Consider the following 21,761-nt stretch of genomic DNA (forward strand, 5'->3'; position numbering starts at 1 on the left):
GATGTGTTGGGTTTTCTTCCCTTCAGCTGTACTACTACTGCTACAGGGTCTTTGCCTGGATGGGAATTCATTTAATTCCAGCATTGGTCCATAAGTGTGTTGTTAAATCTTCAAAGTCTGCATATCATGCATGTTACAGGTACCTGGATGATGTGCTTATATTCTTTTAATTTGCTCCTAGTTATTATTATTACATTCATAGGTTTGAAAGCAAATTCAATGATAAAAGGGTTTGAAAAGCTATTTTACCAAAGAGCAATGCATCTTACTGAAAGTTTTTAACACAGTGCCACAGGCAAGCTTCCCTTTGACTCAGTTATTACAAATAACTGTTCATTGAATATAGATTTAGTGTAACTGAAATGGATTTTATTTACACACCATTAGCTAATGTAATGGGTTAATTTTATGTGAGGCAACCATTTCCTGGGAAAATCTCCTGACTTGAATCAAGAGAACTTGGCATCCATGTGCAATATTCCAAAGGCAACTTGCTGGTGCGTCCTCCCTGTTCATTTTTTTTCCTAGCATTGAACTGGGTTCCGGGACTGGTAGAGCAAGCATTTCATTTCCCAGGAGTACAAAGAGCTGATTTGGCCCAGACCTAGGCTGAAACAGTCAAAAGTGCCCCCTTTTCTTCTACCCCACTTCAGTGTCCTCTGTGGGTATGGGTGTTCTTATGAAGAAAAATGGAATCATCATCCCTCTCTTCTGGGAAAAGAACTTCTGGGTTAGCAGGCAGCTCTTCTATGTAGCTGAGAAAAAAAGGCATAAGTAGCTAGAAGCTAAAGCTTGAAATAAGATGAGGATTTTTTTTAACAGTGAAAGTCCTTAACCTAGTAAAGCAGTAGATGCTGTTACTTGAAATCCTTAAATTGAGGTTTAACTTTGTTTTTGGATTGGCTTCTGGGAAGAAATTGTAAGCTTCATGCAAGAATTTCAGAGTTAGGTTTTCTGGTTGGTGCTATGTGATCAAGTAGTTACATAGTTCTAAAGCTTCCTTACACATTTTGCTGTGCATATAGTCATGCCAGACCACTGTGTGATAGCCAGCAGAATGAGATAGCCTGTGAGATGGGAGCCAGTGTTGGTCCAGAGGAGTTTTGATGTACACCTGTACCAACAATTTCTGTCCCTTCAACAGGTTTTCTGGAAGACATGCATTCCTGTACACATCTAGTTAAGGCTTTTGGGGTTAGAACCTCTCTCACATCCTATGGCTTGAGGCGCTGATGGACAATGAGCATGTAGGTAATGTTCTACACGTCTGTCAGGCTTCTTCTAGCAGTCATTGTAAATGCTCTTTCATTGGACGAAATTTCCAGGAAAAATGGAAACAGTTTTGGAGTGCTTGGGCCAGTTTCCAAGGTAAATGTGACTGCTTTTCAGAAACAACACGTTCTCAAGGTGCTAATGAAGGTGTGAAACCTCCAGTCACTCTTGTCCACATGTTTTCAGAGTGAGAAACACAGCGAGAAGCCAAAGAAAACAAAAATGTTCTTGTAGCTTCCTGTTGTCTCTTGTTTTGGAAGTCAGATGTGGTGGCAGGCAACAGTTAAAAGCATTCCCTCTTCTGCAGACTGCTGTGAAAAGTTTGTTATTGCCCTTGAAAGACTTTTCTTTCTCATGAAAAAATGTATTTTTCCTGGCTGCTTGTGCTCCAGCAGATACATGCCTCTTGGTATTGTAATATAATGCAATGCAGAGTAAAACTCACTTGTCTTTTCTTACTGTACCAGGCTCAAACCTTACAGTATCTGTCCCATTCTTTATCAGTCAGCTGAAAGAAAACAGGTATTGTGAGAATTTTTACTTACGTCAACATGAAAAGGGTTAAGAAGTCAGTTTAACAATACTTCGTAAAATGGTAAGAAATCTACTCTCACATAAGCAGCTGTTAGAAAGAATCACATGTAATTAAAAAAAAAAAAAAAGAGGTATCTAATTATAGTTTAGTCACGATGATGTGCGAGCAGATTTATGTTGCCACGAGCCAACTTTTGCATGATTATGTCTTGTTCTTGTGCTCTTTGCCAGGACACTGAGTTTGTTCAGATCTTTTTGCTCCATCTCCTGCATAGTCGTAAAAATCCTTATCAAGAAGATCACACCCAAGCTTCATTGCTCAGCATGGGCAACCTTGATGGTGTCAACCTTCCTCCTAACCAAAATCGTTCCCATATTACATTGCAGCTTCTCAAGGAAAGCCAGAACTTTCCAAGTTAGGAGGGCTTCCATGCCAAGCCTTGCCAAAAGGCACATACATGTTGCCTGCGTCCCAAAGGGAACACATCTGAGGAGCCATTTTGCCCTAAAGCAGAGACAGCTAACTGGCAGCCTCAGACAGGGGGAAGGCAAGGGTGCCAAGCCTCAGAGGCAATTTTGTCCCCATCATGGGGAATGCTGGCTGGTCACCAGCCCATCTGTGTGGGGGGGAGATTATTGCTGCAGGAGCTTAGTGACAGCAGATCCAGATCGGAGGTGGCAGGAGATTATGTGTCAGCAGATGCGTTATGCACCATCATGGGTCCTGAACACCCAGACAGGCAATGTACATACCCAAATTACCTGTCCCTGAGGTCAGTACATAAATTCTCTTGGTTTCATCTGATTCATGTTTTTGGCACAGATTTCCTAAGGCTGAATCCCCACTGAGGCATCCCAATTTTATATGAGCACAACCCCCAAGATAAAGAACATTGTGTCTGCATGACTGAACATTATGCCATTTAGTTTTGGGTCTTGAATTCTCCAACTTTCAGCACCTAATAAGGATAATAAATGTAAAAGCCCACATGCCCAATGTCAGTGGAGAATCTATCAGGTCACCTATCAGGTGGGCTGATTTGCCCCCTTAGGTGCTTGTCTCCTTCCATGGAAAGGCACTAATAGGATGTTCCCAGGGTCTAATACACACTAAGGAGCGTGGGTCTCAGCTCACAGTGGGGCTGTGGGCTTCCTTTGAAATGATTGAGGAGCCTCCTGCTTTGCTACATGTTCAAGCTAGTTCTCACAATTGGTAGTGGAGGGAGCCTCATGGAGCTAGTCCGCCTGCCCTTTATAAAACATTGACCGGAGAGAAAGGAGTAGAATTGTTCATGTATTTATATGCCTTTAAATACATTCAATTTGATTTCTTTCTGCTCTCATGAACCAGGCCTAATTCTCCTGAAGTTGATGGGTTTTACTCCACTGAATGAGAGAAAAATAAAGCTCAGTGAGCATATAAACTAAAGCAGAAGTTTCCTCTGTCTCTGTAGTCCAACAGAACTCCGAGCTGGAGGTGTGGCAGTGTTGAATCTGCAGTTATCATGATCAGTGAAGAGGGAACTGCAGAGACGTACATCTATGAAGATGAGTAGGTATCACAACTTCTGAGGCACTGTTTCCATCTCCTTGGCCCAATATGAATGTATGTGCCCTGTTCCAACGTGTGCCATCTTTTGTTCATCCATGCCCTCCCCAGATAAGCAATCAACTAATAAACTTGTATCATGTTGAGTTTTTGAAAGGAAATGCTGATAAGCTCTTAAGTACAGTGATGTTAATGGATGATACTGAAATAATAGATAGGAGGAGATTCAGTCATGCTTACCACTAAAATACATAGGAGCTTCACTTTCTTTCCAGCTTGGAAAAGTTTCCATTTACAGATTGCTTTTCCCTTGTATAGGATTAGCCACTGCTGAATTCAGCAATCTTTGTCTCTTGCCACTTTGTGCACCTTCACATTAAGACAGCATCACTGAAGCTGTACTTCTTCCTGTAACTTTTGGTTAAAAAATCAAATGTGTTTCCTTTTAGCCTTGCACAGCACTGCTGTGCCAGCATATCTTGCTTTTGGTTCCTGGAAAGACTACTGTCAAAAATTCTTAGGTTTGAATATCTTTCACTTGATGTCCTATTTCTTGAAAACAGGTCTTTCCTTGTCTGCTCTCTCCCTTTCCATTTGGATGATTTTTTTACTCATTTCTGTTGAGTTGTTTTTTTGATGGCTCTAGTTCTTGTGGTTTTGATTCCTCATGTCAGCATAAGTCTCAGGGTGGTATTTGTTAGGGCTTATCTACATGGGGATGTTAGTACATATTAAGCTGAAATGTGAATTAGGAGTACATAAGCTTTTTTGGTAAAAGTTGTTTGTAGAAAGAAATTGTTAGTAGAATTATTAAATATATTTTTATAATCAAGAGATTTATTTTCTTTGAAATGGCTGTTGAGGATATGGAATGTATTCCCTAGCAAGCTATAAATGCTTTAAGACAGGTCAAATTTTAAATCTGAACGACTTGACAGAGACCTATAATCCTCTAAGGGTTGAGAGGGTAATTTACTCTCTGTGTCCATGCAGTCCTTAGCCTCTCTGCTGAGTCTGCTTATTATTACTGGTTATGTTGTAGGCAGCTGTCAGCTGGAAACTGGACTGTTTCCACACAGGCTGCTGAACACCCAGCTGAAGAAAGTGAGCGTTGATTACTGCTGGAAGCAACTTGTTGGCCTTGTGGTGAAAGGCACTGTGGCTTTTTACTTGGTACCTTTAGCCAAGATGCATTGTCTTAATGAGCAATTCTGTGTGCTCTGTTTCTTTCTTTCATTCTTTAATCCCTTCTTTTATATTTTCCAGTTTCAGTCACAGTCAGTTGTGAGGTCACCAATGCCCGTAGCTGCCCAAACGTCACACCAGCCCTCTTTCTGAAAGAGTGCTTTTCCCTCCTGCTTGGGTCTGCCTCCTCCTGTGGTGCTGGCCCTGTTGTTCCTGCAGCCAGGGTGTTAGCTGAGGTGGGTAACTGGTCTGAGTTAAAACTTACATTATTTCTTTGCCAGACTAGCTTTAATTAGTAGGAGCTCCTGCTCTTTTGCACAGCTAGCTGAACGCTGATGCAGTCACATAGAGGGGGCAGCACAGGAGGAGGATGAAGAAACCAGGAGATGGCTTTCTTTGGAAGCACTGCCGGTCTATATTGGAGTACAGTGTTGGGTAAAACACAGCCCATTCCCCTTACCTCCTGGAGAAGGTCATCATTATAGGGCTTTATTTTATTTTTCCACAGTTCCCTTAGATGGTTTAGTTCTGAAAATAAAGGAATAAAAGCAGAGGTGAAAGCAGGAATAAAATAATGCAGGGCTGGATGCAGTCACAGTATCAATAGAGAAGCTGCGCAGAGAAGTACTTCTACCACGTTGAGTATTGTTAATATCCTCACCTCTTGCTCGGCTGGAATACAGTGGAATGAGCAAAGCTTCATTTTGTACCTTATTTGCCCCACTCTTTTTCTACATCACATCTTTGCAATTCATACAACTGCCGGCTAATCTTGTCCCAGGAGGGAGGGTTACACCCAAGACGATTTTGGAGCACGGGAACTACAACAAGGCCTACCTTTTTATTTCCCACTTATGGTCTGACCTATATTTGAACTTGTATCTCTAGAGGCTGCATGACAAACGTGCCACAGTACTCCACGGCATGTCCTAATCATTGCCTTCTACTCTGACAAGATGTAACATGCTCCACTCTTCCAGAAGAAGACAAGTGGTGGCACTGCAGAACTAGAGAGCAGAGCATGAGATCTTTTACTGGCCATCCTGTGATTTTTTTGTGTTCAGCTTCTTTGCACAATAGCCTTTATCAGAAGAAAAGCTATCAGCTATGATAAATGTTCCAGGCAAAGGATCTGAGTGACTGATTGAGGTAGAGTCTGTAATAAGTGGCTATGATGTTTTGCACTCCGTAGCACACAATGGGAAATAAGGCCAAGAGGGCATTGTTTATTTGTATCCTTAAATATAACAAAGGTGTGAAAAAGTTTGCTAAAGCTTCTCTTATTCTCTTCTTGCCTTTCTTTTGTGCCCTTGAATCCTTTCTAAGTATACACACAGATCCGTGTCACTCTGTGTAGCTCCCTATATAGCCCTTGTGGTTGAAGTATCTAAGTGCTTTCCACTATCACAGCAAAAAATCAACATACAAAATGTCTGTCTTTCTCCTGTCTCTGTTTATGAGAGTAGTTTAAAAACTAGTTCGGATAGTCACCACTGCAGACTAGCATCTACATTTTCCAGATAATTTCTGTTTTATCTATGTGCTATGTAATCATCTCTGTCTTTATTTGTGGAGGTAAATGCAGAGTTACTGTATAGTGTGTCCTTGCTTTCTCCTTATCCATTGTGTTCATTTCCTATTGGTGTTTTGAAGTGGGCCCAGTCTGTTCTTTCTCATTCTCTCCTCTAAATTCCATTTTATTTACTGCCATTGGCATGATCTGCATTATTTATTGCTCGTTACTCTCTCTTTGGCCTCTGGAATAATGGTTGTGAAGAGTCTTAGTTTCATTTTAGGATCTACACAGTCCTTCATTAGCAGATCCTTTGTCTCTTTTTAATATTCTTTGCCAACACTGCTTCCGTATACTTTTCTTTCCCTTATCTTACCATTTGAATTTCCATTAAGTTAGAGTGAAAGCATATCATTGCCTTGTTTCTTAAATTTGCCCAATATTTCCTACATCTGCTAATATATTTGTACAATTCAGTTGTTCTAAATAGTGTTTTTGGTTTTTTTATGCATTCTCTGAAGTTTCATTAAAAGAAAAATGTTATATGCTGCATCCCCCTCTTGAAAAATGTTATATGCTGCATCCCCCTCTTATTATGACTGATCAGTTATCTGTATCTAGGCAAGTGGTATTATTTGTGGTTCCCAAACTGTAAAAGTTTGCTTTTGATTTTTCACATGTATGTACTTTCACAGCATTCTTTGTCAGAGTGCGGGGATTAAGGGAGAAATAATTTTTGTTTTGTTTTGTTTTTTAAATCTGTCTAAAACATCCATGTCGCTAGAGGAGCTAGATCATTGTATGTTCCCCATTTAAAAAATGGTGAATTGTACAGTGGTCTGGGTACATGAGAGAGAGCTTGGAGTTCCTGATTTCCAGTACCCTCTACTTCTGTAAGGGGGTATATTTGATCAGGTGATAGCCATTTGTCCAGGTGTTGAAAATTACCTTGTTTTTTTTTTTAAAAAAAAAAAACAAACACATGACAAATGAAGTGGTGCAACTAAAGCAAATATGAAGGAAGGATGGAGTGAGGGCACTGTCTGGATGACCAAAGTTTTGGGTTTGTGACTTAAAGGTTCAATTTCTGACTTTGACTTGTTATGTCAAGTGACCATGTCTCTCTGCCCCCAGTTTTAACTCCTGCAGCTTCTTTCCATGGATGTACTTTGAGCTGCTACCTCTGAAGAGGTTTACTTGGGTCAAAGGGGTTTCAATGAATGATGTCAGGGTGCTCAGAGATCCTGGGAAAGGACAGAGAAAGGCTGTCATCCTCTGTATATTTATTAAGGTGTATCAGGAAGTAGGAAGTCTTGACAGTGGAAGTCCATTGTCAACTCATCCTTCCAATTTACACCTGCAAAGCACCTGGCACAATTCCCATCATTCGCATTCCACATAATAATTAATAGTAAGTTATTTTATCTTACAGTGCAGGGGGAAAATCTCTCAGACTTGCCACTTTAACCTTTTTTGTTCATTGACAGTCTGAGCTCAGAGAGCTCTACTGTGAGTAACATGGTCCCTGTACGTCTCCTTCCATTCTTTCCAGCTTCCTTGACCACCTTCTTCCTCAGACTTGTAGCACCTCTTGTTACTAGTTATCAGTTGCATATTTGTCATCTCTAGTGCTGGGCTTTGCTGCATTTCTGGATCCACTGATTGCTTTTTGTGCACCTTGTGGAAAGGAAAAGACAATGAACTTTGTGCCTTTCCCTTAGTTCAGCATGTGGCCAGGCCTACACACAGAGACACAGAAAAATACTTGGACCTGTGAGGTCTCAACTTCATCTCCATGAGGATTCCTTGGGTGGACATTAGAAGATATCAGTAGACAAGATTAGATATACAGTGTGATACTGCACTACCTTTGATATGGCAGCCATTATCCAGTTGGATTAAAATGAGATCATATGACTTAATTTGCTTTTAGTAACGAACAGACAGTATTTAATAGATGCTAGCCAGTTAATTTCCACAGCATCTTTGCAAGAATGACATAGTATCAAGTGGGGAAGCTGAGGCAAAAGGATTTATCTAAATCTCAGGGGATGCCTCCAATTAGATTTCAGTTCTGTTATGCTTAACCAGAAATAGACGCAGGTCCAGCTGGAGGCTAGAGGGGAAGGATACTGCTCGATGTGCTGCCAGGCCATATGGGCTCTTCATTAGCAAGGGGTACTAATAGGAAAACTGGTGGGAATGACAGCTCTGTTAGTCCCCGTGCTTTCCAAAAAAACTGTTCATAATGCTGTCCTCCTCCCCTGTCCTCTGAACTTCAGGTTTTGCACCAAAATCTTGAGCTCAACTTCAGCCACATACCAACACTCACTTTGCTTCAGTGCCAGCTGGCAGCTCTCCGTGTGGGCACAAGTGCCTGGGTTTGGGTTGATGCACCTAAATGGAGGCACTCAGTTTGGGCTTTTTTGTGGGCGCGCTTTGTTTACTTTCACTAAAGCTATACTTTGGGGTGTTGGAAAATTAAAAGATTGCTCCGAGCAGTTTCATGAGCAACATGCAAATATGCCTGCCACTGGAAAACAGTAACTCCTGAGTAATGCAATTAATACTAAAAGCTCATGCTTGTCGGGATGAAATGTGCATACGCAGAAGTCCTGGGGAAATTTCTATACAAGTTCTGGAGAGGAGGCAGGGATTTTATTTTTCTTTGTAACTTATCTAGAATTTCTGATGGGAATACTTCACAAGTGATGCTCTGCTTTCCTTTGGGGGAAATGCAACCATTTAACTTCTTTCTTCTTTATATGTATACCTAGGAACTAATGGTTTGATCCCATGAGAAGTCTGTATCTGTTCACAGTTACATTTGTTCATTTCAGGAGGCTTCTGTATTATCTGGGAAAAAGAAAAAGGAAAAAAAAGAAAAAAAAGGAAAAAAGGATTTAGCTTAGTTAATAGTATTGCCAGTTCTTTCTGCCACACCAAGGAAAATGTGCGTTTGCAAATTTAATTTTAAGATGGGGTGAAGAGAGAGGAATCAAAGAAATAATTACTATGTCTGGGGTAGGGAGGTGGGGGAAGGAGGATGCAGGGAGGGTGTGTGAATCTGGAGGAAGCAGATTTTGAACTGGATATAATAAATTACTCGAATTTATTGTTTACTTTTTTCTGATTGCATGCAGTTGCATCTCTTTTTGCTTTGCTTGATCATAGGAAGTCACACATATGTTTAAGCAAAAACTAGAAGCCCCTGAGTTCACATATGGGTCTGGAGACATACTAGGATGCAAAGTTTAATGACATTCATACAGAGGAAAAGAAAAGAGTGAAGTAGAGTACCAAAACAAAGGGAGGTAGGATATCAAGAAATGTGGGCTTTGATGCTATTTAAAAGGGTCTGGATCCCATGATTTATCTAAAAATGGCAAGATGCCCCTCTAAAAATGCAAATGGCCGCACTATATCTTGTAGCTGTAATGAATGATTCTTTCACACAACGGGAACATTCAACTTGTTCTAGGGCACTTACTGTGGCTCCATATGCTGAACTGCATGCTCCTGGCCTTTAATCACTCTGCCTTTGTTTTTTCAAAACTTAAATTAGAAGCACATTAGTGTTTATATGGTGTACACTCGGGTTTTGGTTTTTGTGTGTATGTTTGGGGAGACTTGTTTTTGTGTGCGTGTGTTTGTCTTCTCTTCTCTTCTCTTCTCTTCTCTTCTCTTCTCTTCTCTTCTCTTCCCTTCCCTTCCCTTTTTTCTTTTCTTTTCTTTTCTTTTCTTTTCTTTTCTTTTCTTTTCTTTTCTTTTCTTTTCTTTTCTTTTTTTCTTTTCTCTTTCCTTTCCTTTCCTTTCCTTTCCTTTCCTTTCCTTTCCTTTCCTTTCCTTTCCTTCCCTTCCCTTCCCTTCCCTTCCCTTTCCCTTTCCCTTTTCTTTCCTTTTTTGTTTTCTTCTCTTCTCTTTTCTTCTCTTCTCTTTTCTTCTCTATCATTAGATATGCCAGAAGAATGCAGTCTTCTTGAATGCATGGGACATGGCAAATCATGGGAAACTTGAGTTGGCAACAGCAAAGGGATGTGAATTTTGAGCTGCTAATGGCAAGTAGGATTCCAGCTTTGGGGCTAGGGGAGAACCCATGTTACACAGCAGGGAGCCATTTAAATCCCCCTGTGACCTGCCAAGGGGATGCCTGCATGCTTTCTGGTTTATTCAAAGTGAGATCAAGCCCAAGTTTTTCTTTGTTGTAAGTTTGGATTTAAAATTAGCATTTCATACCTCTGTAGGCCGAGCTGCAGCCTCGCTCCTGTGGACCCGATCCCAAACACAATGAAGCACATCCAAAGGCTGTCATTAACGGGGGGGTTAGGAGGGGCTGTATCTCACTATTAGCAGTGTACTGTGCAGTTTTTATTGGGATTAAGGGAAAGAATGGAGATCCATCCATCAAATAAAATCTGAAACAAGCCACTCTTTCCTTGAGGATTTTTCAGGAGAGGTTTATCCCACGTGCATAATATTAAATTTTCTATATATGTGTACATGAGCGGGCACACGTGTATATAGGTAACTCCGTTGCAAGTTTTAAAAGCTCTTTTCCTGACAGAAAAGTGGGCTAATTAATAGGAGTAGGAGACAAAATGCCAGCTTGTAGATTTGTTTCCCCTGCAGAAATCAGCCCCCCTGTTACACTGCTCCTTCTTGATCTGATGTAACAAGAAGAGAGAGTCAGCTGTGAATCAAGTGCCTTGTTCTCATTTCCTTGATCATTGACATGGTTTGAGAGAGAGAAAGGAGGAGGATTATTTGTGAGGTTATTAAAAAAAAAATCCAGCTCCCCCTCCTCATCTCCTTCAAGACACACAGGCACTTCCAGAATGTTCCACCATATGAATCTGACTTTTCTCGTTAAATATCATCCTCTTTCTCCCCTACTCGTTGTTAGTTAAAAAGTGTTGTTTACAAGTCACTAAGCGGATAATTCAGAGCTTTGACGAGTGGATTGCCAGTTAGCTATACAGTTGAAAACACGTGTTGTTTTTTGTTTTTTTTTTTTCTTTTTGTCAGCAAGCTGTTTAATGGCTTCAGAAATTAAAGGATAATTGCACTTGAGTGAGTATGTGCTTTTATAAGCCCACTGTTTCCATTATTAGGGTATTTACTGCTCTTGAAGTTTCTCCCTTAACATAAATCTGCTAATTCTTCATTCCTGCCCTGCCCGGGAGAGCAGCCACCCCCAGAGTTTTGGCGACATCAGCCTGGTGAACCAGGGTGAGCTTTTTTGTGCAACTTCAGTTGTTGCCTGTTGTCGCGTTTCTGCACGGCAGTTCGGTTGGTGAGGGCGTGCAAGTCTTGTTCACGCCACGTTTACTTTGTGAATGGTCCCTTGTGAAAGAAAATCGCATATCAATAGTCTCGTTGGGTTTCATGGAGATAAGCACCCTGCTGGTCTTCAGAGAATAGGTGGGAGATTTGGTGGTGGGAAAAGTTTAGCTTTTTGTTTAGCTGCAATATACTTCTACAATATATAGAATTGCTGATGTGTAGAAGAGCTTGGTAATGCTTCTAAAACAGGTTTTTAATACTAATAATATTAATGGAAGCTATTCCTGGAGAACATGCCTGGTCAGAAAACCCAGAGCCATTGCACCTTAATAGAAAAACTGATTCATTATTTCCTGGCATTTGCTTTCTTTCTAATTAACGTCATACACAGAAGGGGTGATCATTCAGCCATCTTTTTAGCTTAGAAAGAGTCAAAGATTAAAAAACAATTACCCAATGTAATTAATTTGCGAGGGGATTTTGGTGGGTATGTCGGGGAGGGGGCTGTTCCCCTCTTATGTTCCCAGCAGCACTTGTCGTTCTTTGGCAGGACCGAGTAATTTATCGTCTGACTCTCCAATCTGAATTCATCTTGAGTGGCTTTCATTCCCTCCCCCGCCGCCAAAACTCTTGTGATGTGCTGTGCATTTGTTTGGGAGGGGAAGGAGGAGGGGGGAAGGGAGAAGGTTATATGTTTCTGACCTGCTTTACTGCTTTTCAACTGAAAGTAAATTAATGCACACACTGGATTCCCCTCTGCTGCGCTGATTGGATCCTTGCGCCGATTAAATATTTCACACTGATAGAGGGATGCTGAAAGCACTCAGCTGGTAATGTGGTATGTGCATCAGTGGTACAATAACTGACTTTCAGGTTAAAGTCAAACAAAATCCCCAGTTTGCTGCAGTTTTGATTAGAATGAGTTTCACTTTGAATTTAATTCCTTGCGCCTGCTGCAGCAATGGCTAATTAACTGGGATCTGATAGAGAAAAATGAATACATTCTTACTTCTGATGGCAGCCAGGCAGTGAGTTGTCCAAAAAAAAAAAAAGGAAAGAAAGAGAAAGAAAAAAAGAGAAGAAAACAACAGACAAAAGAAGCTTTAAAACAACAATGCTGTGATTGTACTTCAGCACATGTAAACCTCCCTGCCCGTGTTCCACTCAGCACTGCTTGCCCAAAAGTCAGTCCCCATGCAGCGCAGTGCTGCCAATGAGTATGAGTGACTCACCTGCCTCAGGTAGTTTTTGGAATCCCCCTGCCCAAAAGTAACACACAAGTTCCACATAGTCGTCAAGTCACTACTTCCTCATCTATAGCTTTTTAAAAATTTTTTTGAATGGGCTTTCTTAGGTGATGGCAGAGGAGCAGCCATGGGGGCTTCGCACCACTCCACATAGCACCAGGCTGAGGAGAAGGAGGAGGAGGAAGACAAGGAAGGCTTCATTAAAAATATTTTCTGATGGGTCATTTATGGGGAGGAAACTGGCGGGAGGAACTACCCTGGGCTTCCTTAAAAATGCTCCTCCTTCTCCTCCTCCTCCTCCTCCTCCCCCTCCTTCTACTTCTCCTTCTTCTCCTCCTTCTTCTTCTCCTTCCCCCCCTCCCCAGCTGCACCACTTGAGCAGTGTTACATCGAAATACTGTGTTTCACAAACAGTGCCTGTGAAACTTTTCCACTCAAGTGTCCCCAGTCTTGGTTGCACAGAAGCACACTGTGTTGTCCTCTCATTGGGCACAGGCAACCTCTTGCTCAGGGCTGTATGCAATGGGGAACATTTTTCTGTGGGAGCCCAGAGACAAAACACAGACCACGGGGCCCTGCTCCTCCGTGAACATCCCCCAGGCTCCTTTCGGTACCCACATACGTGTGCATATGCACACTCAGCCTAAAATCTGCTCATTTCTGCTTCAGCGTTCGAAGTTAGGTAGTCAGGCAGTGAACTAAAACCCAGATGAGGCAGCATCAAGGGGTGCATGTAAGCAGCAGCTTGGACATGTATGATAAGCTCATGGAAATTCATAGGACTGCAACAAAATCCTAAGACACCATACCATGGGTGTCATGGCTGGTGGCCTGTCTGCAATTCATTTGTGTGTTGTCACTCTCAGAATATTAAATATTCCATTGTTCAAGTAACTTTTATTGTGACAATTGAGTAAATTAACAGAGATCATGGCCTGCCTTGCTGGAGGAGTCTGTTCAGTTGTTTTCCATGCAGGGCTTTAGATTAGTGACAAATGTTAGATTATTAGTTGATAAGCCGTCATTTTGGTTTGAAAGTAGATTGCTGTTCTTCTGCAAGCTAAATAAACTCTTGGGGTTATGCTAGATATTTTCTCTCAGCCACGGGGCTGCTAAGGAAAAGAACCGATCTTGCTGTGAAAACAATTCTAAATTTTCACAGAGAAACTGCTTTGTCAGGAGAGTATCATTCTCGAAAGATTAATGGACTGAAGTCTCTATCTCCAGCATAGGTGTTAAAATATAAATGTGATGGACAGTGCATTTTAGGTCCTTTTTGAACGTCTCATATTTTACTAGGAAAACATGAGGGTTTGTTGGGAGGCACGCAACTGTTTTAAATCCCTGCTGTGGGGAAGAGTAGCCAATAACAGGGTATTCCCCCATTGAAGAACGTGACCAGATTCTTCTTATTTGAGATGTATGTGCAAAGTGAAGTTGACATCAGCTTGGTACATATTTGAAGAAGCGATAGAAACTGCAGCAGAGGAAAAATGAAGAAACTGCAATCTCATGCTGGAAGCAGTGGTGCTGCCTGCGTGGAGCCCAGCTATAGCATGTGCAAGTGTGTATTGTGCTGCTCAGGGTGGGTATCACACCAGCACAAGTGTCTTCAGTCCCTCTCTCCCACAGCTTTTTGCATTTCTTTATCCCCTGAGCAGAAAGGTCTCCATTTTGTGATGGGAGAGGCAGAAGCTGACTTCTCACCTGTAAGCCTGCAGAGGAAAGGAGGGGAGGGGACTTACGTGGGAAAAGAAATAGAAAGGCCAAGGCTATTTTGACACATATGGAAAAAATATTAGCTCTGCTTTGAATAGTTGAGACCGTGCCACATACAAGATAGGAAATCATAAACAAGCGGCAGCTTTCAAGCACATTGTGGTGTGTTTGCATGTGACTGGCATACATATTTCAAACTCCAGTTTGCCTGTGGCATCCTGCAGTGAAAATGAAAGTTATGTTACTATTGAAAAGGCGCTGCTTCAAAATTGGTGTATTGTGAGGACTGTTACGCTGTGGATAAGAAACAGCGACCTGCTTTCCAGCATTTAGAGCCAATAGTTTCTTCCTCTCTTCCTCTCTTTCTTTCTTTCTCTTTCTTTCTTTCTCTTTCTTTCTTTCTCTTTCTTTCTTTCTCTTTCTTTCTTTCTCTTTCTTTCTTTCTCTTTCTTTCTTTCTCTTTCTTTCTTTCGGCTCTTCCATTATATCAGCATGTTTTCCACTGCAGTGTCCAAGGCATATTTAGTTTCTTATTCATCATTCCAAAAGTATCAGAGAATATGTTATGCTGCCTGATTCTCAAAATGCAGATTTTATCTCTCTTTAAAAACCAAGACTATTCTTTTAATTAAGCTGGCAGAAATAGAATACAGCAGATGTAGGTTTTGTTGAGGATTTTTTTAACCTCTCATATCATAATCTTTGTGTCTGCCAGCACTTTGATGCCTTCAATGCCCTCATGGGTGTATGAAGTATGGGGGTATAAAACCTCCTCAGTAAAAGGATGGGTCATTGTCATTGGTGACTCACTGCTGAAGGGAGCGCAGGGCCCAATATGCAGACCAGACCCACTACACAGGGAGGTCTGCTGCCTCCCAGGGTCCTGGGTTAAAGATGTAAGGAAGAAACTTCCTTCACTAATATGGCCCTTGGACTATTACCCTCTTTTGTTGTTTCAAGTAGGCAGCGATGAAGTAGGAGGAGCTCCTCTAAGGGCTATGAAGAAGGACTTCAGAGCCTCGGGGAGACTGCTCAAGGGTTCAGGAGCACAAGTCATGTTCTCCTCTATCCCTCCAGTTATAGGAAATAAGGAGGGACTGGACATGATGAGCCAGCGGGTTAATAATCGGGTCCGAGCCTGGTGTCACCGGCAGGGTTTTGGTTTTTTGACCTTGGGTCGATTTACTTGAGACCAGGCCTGCTGACAACAGACAGGAATAGCTTTATCCTCCAGCAGAAAGGGGTTTTAGGATGGGAGTTGGCAGGGTTCATTGATAGAGCTTTAAACTAGGTATGAAGGGGGGTGGGGGTGGAACTGGGAACACTATAAAGGAGCCTGAATGTAACATGCCAGTTCTTGTGGGTGAGGAATGTGCTAGCAAGACCTCCCAGTCTTGTGTCTTGGTGAAGGGTGAGGACGACATATTTTGCAGGAAGGACACAAGGGTTGGTGAAAGGTTGGTAACTATGGAAACACTTGAGTATGGTCAAGAGGGTATTAGGGCTTCTCCCTCCCAAAAGGTTGCCCAGCTGAGGTGCATTTACACTAGTGCATGCAGTATGGGTAACAAACAGGAGGAGCTGGAGGCCACCAGTAGGGAACTATGATGTAGTTGCTATCATGGTAAACTGGTGGGATGATTCCCATGACTGGAGTGTGGTTGTTGATGGCTACAAACTGTTCAGAAGGGATAGGCAAGGAAGGAGGGGAGTAGGAGTTGCCCTCTACGTCAGGAAGTGGATAGATTGTGAAGAGCTGTGCCTGAGAAACAGCCATGACCAGGTTGAGAGCTTGTGGGTGAAAATCAAGGATTGGTCTGGTAAAGGACATCTAGTGGTTGGGGTCTGCTACAGGCCACCTGATCAGGGGGAGTCTGTTGATGAGGTCTTCTTGCTTCAGCTGCAAGAACTGTCATGCTCACAAGTTCTTGTCCTGATGGGGGATTTCAACCACACACATATCTGCTGGGGTAGTGGCACAGCGGATTCCAGGCAACCCAGGAGATTCCTGGAGTCTGTTGAGGATAACTTTCTGGTCCAGGTAATAGACAGACCGACCCAAGGTGAAGCCTTACTAGACCTGGTGCTCACCAATGTGGAAGAGAGCATTAGAGAGGTTAAAATTGGAGGCTGCCTGGGCTGTAGCGAGCATGCCCTGGTGGAGTTTGTGATCTTGGGTCTGGCAAAAAGCAGAGTCAGGACCCTGAACTTCAGGAGAGCAAAATTCCGCTCAAGGAATTACTGGCTGGGATCCACTGGGAAACTGTCCTTAATGGCATAGGAGTGGAACAGAGCTGGCAGCTCTTTAAGGACGCCCTTCTGAGAGCGCAGAGCTCTCCATCCCCCAGCAGAAGAAATCGAGCAAAGGAGGTGGGCGACTGGTATGGCTGAGCAAGGACCTGCAGCTTAAACTGAGGGAAAAGAGGGAAATGTACAAGAAGTGGAAGCAGGGTTGTGTAGCCTGGGAGGAATACAGGGGTGTCGTCTGGATATGTAGAGATGGGATCAGGAAAGCCAAGGCACAGGTGGAGCTGAACTTGGCAAAGGGTGTGAAGAATAACAAGAAGAGGTTCTACAGATACATAGGCAGGAGGAGACAGACCAAGGAGAGTGTTCCCCCTCTGATAAACGAGATGGGAGAACTGGCTTCCTCAGACATGGAAAAAGATGAGGTACTCAATCAGTCCTTTGCCTCACTCTTCAATGGTGGTCAAGTTTCCTATGTCTGTCAGGACCCTGAACCTCGAGGAGGGGGTGAGAGGAGCAGATTCCGACCCACTGTGACAGTGGAACAAGTCCAGGATCGCCTAAGGAAATTGGATGTGTATAAGTCCATGGGGCCAGATGGTATACAACCCAGGGTGCGGAGAGAGATGGCTGATGTGGTTGCCGAGCCACTCTCCATCATATTTGAAAAATCATGGCTGTCAGGTGAAGTCCCCGGTGACTGGAAAAAGGGAAACATTACTCCCATTTTTAAGAAAGGGAGAAAGGAAGACCCGGGGAACTACAGGCTGGTGAGCCTCACCTCTGTGCCTGGGAAGATCATGGAGCAGATCCTCTTGGAAGACATGTTAAGGCATGCACGAGATAAAGAGGTGAGTGATCCGAGACAGCCAGCACGGCTTCACCAAAGGCAGATCTTGCCTAACCAATCTGGTGGCCTTCTATGATGGAGTGATGGCATCGGTGGACAAAGGAAGGGTGATGGATATCATCTGCCTGGACTTGAGCAAAGCCTTTGATATGGTCCCTCACCACATTCTTCTCTAAATTGGAGAGGTATGGATTTGAAGGATGGACTGTTAGGTGGATGAAGAATTGGTTGGCTGGTCACAGCCAAAGGGTTGTGGTCAACAGTTCTGTGTCTGGGTGGAGGCTGGTCACAAGTGGTGTCCCTCAGGGGTCGGTCTTGGGACCAGTGCTCTTCAACATCTTTATCAATGACATAGATGATGGAATCAAGTGCACCCTCAGCAAGTTTGCAGATGACACCAAGCTCAGCGGTGCAGTCGATACAATAGAGGGAAGGGATGCCATCCAGAGGGACCTGGACAGCCTGGAGAAGTGGGCCTATGAGAACCTGATGAGTTTCAACAAGGCCAAGTGCAAGGTGTTGCACTTGGGCTGGGGCAGTCCCAGGTATTTATATAGACTGGGAGAAGAAGAACTTGAGAGCAGCCCTGCGGAGAAGGACTTGGGGGTCCTGATGGACAAGAAGCTGGACATGAGCCAGCAGTGTGCACTTGCAGCCCAGAAGGCCAGCTATGTCCTGGGCTGCATCAAAAAAGGGGTGGCCAGCAGGGAGAGGGAGGTGATTGTCCCCCTCTACTCTGCTCTTGTGAGACCCCACCTGGAATACTGTGTGCAGGCCTGGGGTCCCCAGCACAAGAAGGACGTGGAGCTCTTGGAACGGGTCCAGAGTAGGGCCACTAAGATGATCAGAGGGCTGGAGCACCTCCCCTATGAAGAAAGGTTGAGGGAAGTGGACTTGTTTAGCTTGGAGAAGGCTCCAGGGAGACCTCATTGCGACCTTCCAGTACTTGAAGGGAGCATATAAACAGGAGGGGAAACGCCTGTTTATATGTGTTGATAGTGATAGGACAATAGTGATAGGACAAGAGGGAATGATTTTAAACTAAGACAGGGGAGATTTAGGTTAGAAATTTGGAGAAAGCTTTTCACTCAGAGGGTGGTGAGGCACTGGAACAGGTTGTCCAAAGAGGTTGTGGATGCCCCATCCCTGAAGGCATTCAAGGCCAGGCTGGATGTGGCTCTGGGCAGCCTGCTCTAGGGGTTGGCAACCCTGCCCAGAGCAGGGGGGTAGAAACTAGATGATCTTTAAGGTCATTTTCAACCTGGGCCATTCTATGATTCTATGATAAGTAAAAGTGATCATTACAAAGAAAAAGGGCATTCTCTCTCTTCTCTTACTAGCATAATCTGATTAAGGGGGACATTTTTGAAGTTTTGGTAGGTACGTTTTCAGAAAATTATTAACTGAGACACAGAAGAGATTCCATATCTCTGTTTCCCCAGGCAGTTTCTGTAACTTCCTTTTTGGAAGCTAATCTGGAACACCTGATCTGTTTTGTATGCTTTCATATTCTGTTTCTAAAATTTGCAGTTATTTAAATAAAATTTGCATAGCATTGATCCCTGTGGAAGTAGCTGGCATGGGCAGATTGGTCCTTTCAAACCCAGGGACAGAATTCTTGTATTTTTTGTATTTTCTTTCAAAAGGTCCAAAACCAAAATCAAAATATAAGCTTTTCACTAGGAGGTGAACGGTCAACGTTGAGCGTTTAATGTTTATCTCAAATTAGACTTTGAAGCAAGCAGTAGCCCTTACTTCAATTTTTTTTTGTTCCACACATACATATAGGCATTTTTGTCAGTTAATTGGCAAAACGCTAACACACATCATGTGCAAAGAGTCACAAAACTAACTCATAGTTAATGTACGTAGGGAGAATGGCAGAAAATAGATGGTTGTTCGAGTAGTGATTTTTTTTGTTTGTTTGCAGAATTTCTGCTTTTGTACTTCTCAGGATGTTTTCCTCCTTTGGAACAAGATAAAAAGCAATTACTGTCTATTAAATTCTGTCAGGAAAGTAATAACTTACTCCTACTTATTTACTTGCCTGTACCACTGAGCTGCCACATATTGTGTATCTTTTGGGATCTTGGAGTTTTGTTTGCTTTGATGTTTTCTATTGCCTGAGGAAAAAAAGGTAAAGCTGTATTAATGCCATTAGGAGATTACATATTAAAAGTTTTATTTAAGTGAAAATATGCAACCAGTGCAGTAAGACCAAATATTTGTCATAAGTTGTTCATTCATTTAGTAACCTATATGTTTGCTTTTTGGGGGACAAACATTTAAAATATATTTTAATTATACGTGGGCTCCTTAGGGACAGAGAATGATCTTAGCTGCACGAAAAAGAAGTCACAGGGCTACTGGTGTCAGCAGTAAAACTCTGGTTGACTGCAACAGAGCTAGGATTTCACTCCTGGACTAACTCCACTGGCCTCTAAGTAATGGATTTACATCCCTGTAACAGAGTACAGTGTTTTCATGCAGTCTGTAAGCTTTTAGCGATGTTCACATGACATAAATCAAAACAAAGACATAACAACAAAGCTGAAATCTTAACCTGAAAGCTTTGTACTATGCTGTAAGGCACTGTGCAAGGATGTTTTCAGTAGAGTTGAGAAGAGGCAGTGTTCAGTTGTCCTGCAGTGCAGTAGTTTTGCATCTGGAACAACATACTACCAGGACACTGAGATAGTGCAAGGAGCACCAATGGAACAGATAAATGCAAGTTTTACAGAATTTTGTCATAAGCAACTTTCTGCACACACATTAAATGCACTTGAGCTGTTTGGCTTTCACTAAAATACTTTTAAACTAACAGTGCATGTATTTTTGTGCTGAGAGTAAAGATTCTCCCTTCTTCTTTAAAAGATCTATGACACACAGTAGCATAGTATATGGAAAGCATTGCCATTGGTTTCTTGAGATGACTGTTAGGAGAAAAAAAAACATGCAACAAAAACAAACAAAGCTTAAAACAATTTATATGAAGTCACAGTTACTAGAATAATGTTGATGTATTGAAAAAAAAACGTTTCTTTATATAAAAACGAAGCAGCTATCTCTAATAAAATGCATGCTTTCAATTTCATACAAACACAAAACCTACAGTCCCTAGAGCAAACATATTTGACCAGTAAGGCTTACAGCTTCAAAGTATATAGCAGTTTTAAAGGTAAGAAGATAGGTATTTCCTTAAACATCTGTTTCGTACTACACAGCTTCTGCTTATACCCAGAACAGTTTTCAGTCTTCGTTCTTAAAAGAACTAACCACACTTGTGTGTTTATACACACACACATACATATATATGCGGTATTTTAATCAAGTTGACAAGAAGACTCTTAATGGCTTTGCTAGTACAGCAGCAGACCTAGAAATGTGGGAACCTTCCTGGAAGGTTACACAGTAGATGCAATTTCACTAAAGCCAACTCAGGACCACGCAGTGAATAAAGTTAAACACGGGCAGAAGTCTTTGCAGGATTAAGTACCAGATGGCAGCAGTACCGGACACCAGCCGGCAGCTTCACAGTGGCTGTACAAATCTCAAATACAGTTCTGAGAGGAGATACCGTACCTAGATGGTAACAAGTGTGTTGGTGTTACAAACGAGAGGAACCACTCTGGAGCAACCTGAAAGCAGAGCTGTGAAGAAGGAGAGTTTAAGGGGAGGCAAGAAAGGGCTCGGGCGGCGCTTGGGGCGAGGCCAGGAGGAGCTCAGCCGGAGGACTCCGCTCCACAAGCCCTGGCCCGGCCTCCCCTTCTCCCTCCGCTGCGGCAGCCGCCGTCAGACACCGCCGGGCGGGCGGTAGGGTCCCGGCTCTTCCTCGTCCCGGTGACGATGGCGCCTCTCTCTCTCTCTCCTTCTCTCCCCCGGCAGAAGCTGGCGGTGCGGAGCCGCCCCGCGGCCCTGCTGGTGGGCAGTGGCGCCAGCGGCAGCGCCAAGCCCGGCGGTGGCGGCGGTGGAGGTGGCGGCGGTGGAGGTGGCGGCGTCCCGGCGCTCCTCAAGGCAGCCGGCGGCGGCGGTGGGAGCCCCGGCGGCAGCCCCGCGCAGAACCTGGCCATCTCCGTCGTGCCGGCCAAGGCGCCCATCGCGATGGTGACAGCGCACCTCAACGGCGGACTGGGCGGCGTGGAACCCCCCCAGAGCGCCCCCATCAACCTGCAGACCCCGGCCCGGCAGGCGGCCGCTCGCCGCCCGCCCGAGCTCGGTTCCCGGACACAGGTAAGGGCGGGCGGGGCCGGGGCCGGGAGCAGGCGGGGGGGGGCTCCGCCGCCGCGGGCTGTGGGCAGGAGGGCCCCGGCGGCGGGGAGGGGCCTCCGGGAGACGGGCGTGCGAGAGACGGGCATGGGGTGG

General features: G+C 43.5%; 1 protein-coding gene across 3 annotated transcripts in view; it reads left to right on the forward strand.

Annotated features, from left to right (window-relative positions):
• PHF21B (PHD finger protein 21B) overlaps positions 1-21,761 on the forward strand; it is a 171,575-nt gene that overhangs the window by 86,771 nt on the left and 63,043 nt on the right. The window contains exon 4 of one of the 3 annotated variants that reach the window (XM_050713223.1): positions 21,285-21,629. The exons of the other annotated variants lie outside the window; for them this stretch is intronic. Coding sequence (XP_050569180.1) covers positions 21,285-21,629 — 345 coding nt within the window. The remainder of the gene's footprint in view (positions 1-21,284; positions 21,630-21,761) is intronic. 3 annotated transcript variants of the gene reach the window in all.

The sequence above is a fragment of the Cygnus atratus genome, chromosome 1 (genome assembly GCF_013377495.2).
Source record: "Cygnus atratus isolate AKBS03 ecotype Queensland, Australia chromosome 1, CAtr_DNAZoo_HiC_assembly, whole genome shotgun sequence".
Lineage (NCBI taxonomy): Eukaryota > Metazoa > Chordata > Aves > Anseriformes > Anatidae > Cygnus > Cygnus atratus.